We start from the raw sequence: 4,988 nt of genomic DNA, 5'->3' as shown, positions 1-4,988 counted from the left end.
GTCCCGCACTGAGCTGACAAAGGTCAGGTGTCTGCTGGGGGATAAAAGCTGGGACCACTTGCAGGGAGTCAGGAGTGTCTGTCTGTGGAGTGCACTCCCCAGAGCTTTCTGGTTCAGGGCAGACCTCCTGACTCTCCCTGGAGCTGGGCCCTGGTTTGTTTAGGCCTTTGCGAACACGGGTCGATCGGGTGAGAGTTGCCATGTGGGCACCTTTTTCTCATGTGTTCAGCTTGCTGGTCTGGCTGTTTCCCATGCCAACTGTGGGCAGCCTCGGTTCACTGTACCACCTGTTGTGGGCCGAGTCGTGTCGTTTGTGGGATCGTTGGGGGTGGCATCGATCATGTATGAGCTGGTTGACCTGTTTGTACCCCCGGCGGTCATTCATATAGTAACATTTCTGTCTACAATACAGTCTGCATATTGGTTCATCTCCCTGCTGGTGTTATCATTTTTGTTGGGCCTGGTCATTGGCAAAACAACTAGCTATAGATTTACTAGAAATGATTTTTTTCATTATTGCTCCAGCATTTAAATAAACTATAGTTCCTCGAGAAGGGTGTATGCTTTTGTTCTTTGAACATGTTGATATTCTCCACTCTTTTTGAAGAAAAGGTGCTGAACTACTGTGGGCTTTCTGCTCAAACAAGGAGGAAGTTTAAAGACAATACGTGATAAAAAAAAGGTTACTTGGATTTGCATGTAGTTGTGCTGGAATTTGTGACTGTGGATATGCTGGTAACGCACAACACTGCAATGCAAACATAAACCATCTGTGAATCCTCTCCCTCCATTTGAGATCTGGTTGGGTGTTTTGACAGGTTGCATAATCACATTGGTGTCTTGGGTGCAGAGCAGTATGTAAGGTCCGGGGAAAAAACCCGAAGAGTCAACCTTCTGTGCTTTTGTTCTGCAGTTTACTAAACGTGAACCAGAAGATACAAAGAGTGCAGATTCTGACAGAGATGTGTTTAATGAGAAACCTTCTAAAGAAGAGGTCATGGCAGCCACTCAGGCAGAAGGTCCCAAAAGAGTTTCAGACAGCGCCATCATCCACACAAGCATGGGAGATATTCATATCAAGCTTTTTCCTGTTGAGTATGTATTTGCTTGTTTTTTCTGTTATTTCAGTTTTCCACCCTTCTCTACTTTTTGGTGGCAGTATCCAAGACTTGAACTTGATGCTAGTAATAATTCTTTTCTTCCAATTTTTCTACTGTCCTTGTTTCCTGGCAGTTTCTCAATACAGGAATGTGACTCTTGACAAATACAAATAAAGCAGGGTAAAAACCAGATCAAAGTTGAGGGCACAGAATTTTTTTTTTTTTTTATGATTTCCCTTTTATTTGCCTATTGGTTCAGGGGATTTATGCCTTTCTTAAATTTTTTTTTTTTTTTTTTTTTTTAATCTTTCAAATGTAGCCATTGTACTGTTTATGTCACTGCAGCTCCTTCAAGAGCAACATAAAATTTATACCAGCATATAATATTAGCATCAACTATGTAAGTAGAAAGCCGGGAAAGGAACATCTAATCTGTGGTGCCTTGAATTAGGCCTTGAGGAAGCAGATTTGGTCCCCGACTGTCAAGGTTTAATGCCAGCTTGCAACTAAGCCCTACGCAGCTGCTCACTCATCCACCCACCCCCTCCCTCCCCCCACACTCTCCCGGTGGGACTGGGGAGATGGTTGGAAGGGCAGAAGTGAGAAAACTCGTGGCTTGAGATGAAGGCAGTTTGCCCAGTGAAGCACAGTCTGTGCAGGTAAGCAGAGCAAAGTGAGGAGTTCATCACCACTTCCCAGGGCCAGCAGGCATTGAGCCGTCTCCAGGAGAGCAGGGCTCCATCATGCCTGACAGTAACTTGGGAAGACAAACACTGTCACTCTGAACATCTGCCCCTTCCTCCTCCTTCCCTCAGCTTGATGTGCTAAGAATGACATCATGGTCTGGAATGTCCCTTTGGTCAGGTGGGGTGTGCTGTCCCAGCTGTGTCCCCTCCCAGGTTCTTGTGCTCCCCTAGCCTGCTCGCTGGAGGGGTGGTGTGAGGAGCAGAGGCCTTGGTTCTGTGAGCCCTGCTCAGCAGCGTTGAGGACACAGGTGTGTTACCAACACTGCTGCTGCTTTCCTTTCTGATCATGCAACTTCGTCCTCCTCCAAAGTGTTCTGCTTCCAGCCCTGGCTCTGAGGAGGTGGGATTTGTTTTGTTCCTCATTTAAAGGAAGACATTCCTAGCGTGTGCTGAAACACTACACAGTACAGTAGGATCTTCGTCTCAGCTGAAATCTTATGGCCTTGCCACCATGCAATTAAATATTTATTGTAACCTGTATTTTCTGTTACGTGCCTTTAGGTGCCCCAAAACAGTGGAAAACTTCTGCGTGCACAGCAGAAATGGTTATTACAATGGACACATATTTCACCGTATCATCAAGGTAACTTGTAAAACATGTTAATTTTTTGTCAGTTCAAGAGTATGTACCTTTGTGGTCAGGTCTCTATGTTAACCATTTCATGCCCCTTTTGCACAAAGGTTTTCTAGAATGGCTTCAGAGTTTCTTGTAAAGTCTGAACAAGTCCAGTATTCTATAAAAAATAGCTTTGTCACTTACTGAAGTTCTTTAATGGTTGTTCTGCAACTGACCAGGTGGATGAAATCTCAAAATTGAAAGATGAGTTCTGCAGTCTTGCTCTAATTAAGACTTTGTTTCATGTCAGAAGGTATTTCTTGTAAGGCTTCTTATTTCTGTTGCATCAGAATCAAGCTGATACAGCCTAAGGGTTTGCAGAAGGTGCAGATAGTCAGGTACAGATAGTCAGGTTTCTGTCCTTCACCAGCAGGAACTTTGTTTTTTCACAAGTACTCAATTGTCACTTAAGCCCTAAATCCTTTGTCCCTTATCCACAGCATCTTAATACTTACCTTTAAGGAATTTTGAAAAAAAAAAAAAAAAAAAAAAAAAGTCACCTAACATAAAACACTTCTGCTGACTTATTCTATGCAATGATGTCATAACACTTAATTTCTGTGCAGGGTTTCATGATTCAGACTGGTGACCCAACTGGTACAGGAATGGGAGGTGAAAGTATTTGGGGAGGAGAATTTGAAGATGAGTTTCATTCAACTTTACGACATGACAGGCCATACACCCTCAGCATGGCTAATGCAGGACCAAATACCAATGGATCCCAGTTTTTTATAACAGTAGTCCCAACTGTAAGTAATATTAAAAGCTCATTTTAAGGCTTGAGAGACTAACTAGATGCTAAAAGTATTTTTTTTTTCTGAAGGTAAAAGGAACACTCTGGTACTATCCAAAGAATCTTTTTATGTTGTTTTGCAAATAAATTCTGCATACAAGAGATACAACAGTGTGCAGTGTGTAGGCTTCACTGAAACTGTCTTTTAAGAGGTAGAAACATATTTTTGTCAGCTGTGATCAAGAGGCCTTTTGCCTTTAACTAGACTAAGGGCAATAGCAAATTCTTAGTAAATCAGCCATTTGCAATTGTGTATTAATAGAGTACTTTATATATTAATACACTGGTTTAAACTTGATGGAAATCTAGCTGTTGCTTTGAGTGACTGGAGTTCTTGAATGACTTCTAATATTGCCTGATTATAACTATACAAAGAAGACAGTATTCAGGTTTGAAGATTTCCTTTGATCTGTGTACTATTTCAGAGCCCGACAAAAGATTTTGTTATGTGACTCTAACAGATACAAAAAAAAAATCCTTAAAGGTAGCAGTTACAAAACCGCATTCTTACAGCACGTATTTCAAAATCATGTGCCTTTTTTTGAAAAGCAGTCATCTACCAGAATTTTGAGGCCTGTATTTAGATTGCTAATTAGGCATCCTGTACAAATATGACTTTGAATTAAGTAGTATTCTGGATTGTCACTTAAGTCAGCTGTGAAAATACCATGAAATAGACTGAAACAGCATTTCTGTGAACTGAGAATACACTCTGAAATAAACTATGAAGTGTTGCTGCACTGCCAGAACTTGGCTTCTGTAAGTGCTTTAAGAAAATAATTGAAAACGTGAGTTTAAATACATGGGACTATGCATTATCTGCCCTCCAATCTTTACTTAAATGCTAATAAAATTTGCATAGTGTTAAGCTTCATAGTCTGAACATATAAAATGTGTCTGTGTTCACTTAATTCTAGGTCAGTCTCTTCCCGGTTTGGTACCTGACCTACATGGAGCTTTCTATTTTAATATGTTTTTTTCTGTCTCTTCATGTGCCCTCAAACAGCCGTGGCTGGACAACAAGCACAGTGTGTTTGGACGGGTGACTAAAGGAATGGAGGTTGTTCAGAGAATCTCAAATGTAAAAGTCAATCCCAAAACTGACAAACCCTACGAGGATATCAGCATCATTAACATCACGGTGAAGTAAGCAAGGAGCTGAAGGTTCCAGCTTCAGCAGAAAAAAACTCGTCATGGTCGGACTGAAAGAGGGACCTATAAAGAACAGAAATACTTTTGATAATTCCCAGATACAAGAAGTGCCAGGACAGAGCAAGTTCCAGTTCTGCTAAAGTGCCCTAAGACTGTATTTCTGTTAACTGTATTTTGTAAGAAGCATGCAGATGACTTGACTTTAAAGTTTACTGTTTTTCTTGTATCTCTTCTATGCAAAATTGAAGGTAAAAACCTGCACTGTCTCATGATAGTGCTTGTAAAATAGGATCAGGGTATAGTTTGTAACTTTTTTCATGTTTTTTTGCAACTTTCATATCTAATTAATCCTTTTCATAGTACTGAAATCTTTGACAGAGGAAAAGGTCAGAAGGAAATAATAATAAAACTTTTCAATCATGTGTACCTGCATCAACAATCAGATTGTCATGATGTTTGCTATGACAAGGAACATAATCTACCTCTGTCCTTTAAAAATGGTTGTTGTACATGTCTTCTGTGCTCAAAAGCAATGAACAGCTCTTGGATGACAGCATATAAAGTCATAGAATCATAGAATC

At 40.7% G+C, this 4,988-nt stretch overlaps 1 protein-coding gene across 1 annotated transcript in view; it reads left to right on the top strand.

Moving 5' to 3' along the window:
• PPWD1 (peptidylprolyl isomerase domain and WD repeat containing 1) overlaps positions 1-4,601 on the top strand; it is a 13,848-nt gene extending 9,247 nt beyond the window's left edge. Inside the window, exons 7-10 of the mRNA XM_008939355.1 lie at positions 914-1,095; positions 2,348-2,429; positions 3,029-3,211; positions 4,262-4,601. Coding sequence (XP_008937603.1) covers positions 914-1,095; positions 2,348-2,429; positions 3,029-3,211; positions 4,262-4,405 — 591 coding nt within the window. The 3' untranslated portion in view covers positions 4,406-4,601. The remainder of the gene's footprint in view (positions 1-913; positions 1,096-2,347; positions 2,430-3,028; positions 3,212-4,261) is intronic.
• Positions 4,602-4,988: the final 387 nt, after the last annotated feature.

Source organism: Merops nubicus, unplaced genomic scaffold (assembly GCF_000691845.1).
Source record: "Merops nubicus isolate BGI_N331 unplaced genomic scaffold, ASM69184v1 scaffold33174, whole genome shotgun sequence".
Classification (NCBI taxonomy): Eukaryota; Metazoa; Chordata; class Aves; order Coraciiformes; family Meropidae; genus Merops; species Merops nubicus.
The sequence above is the reverse complement of the archived record's forward strand: the minus strand, read 5'-3'. Positions and strand labels throughout refer to the sequence as shown.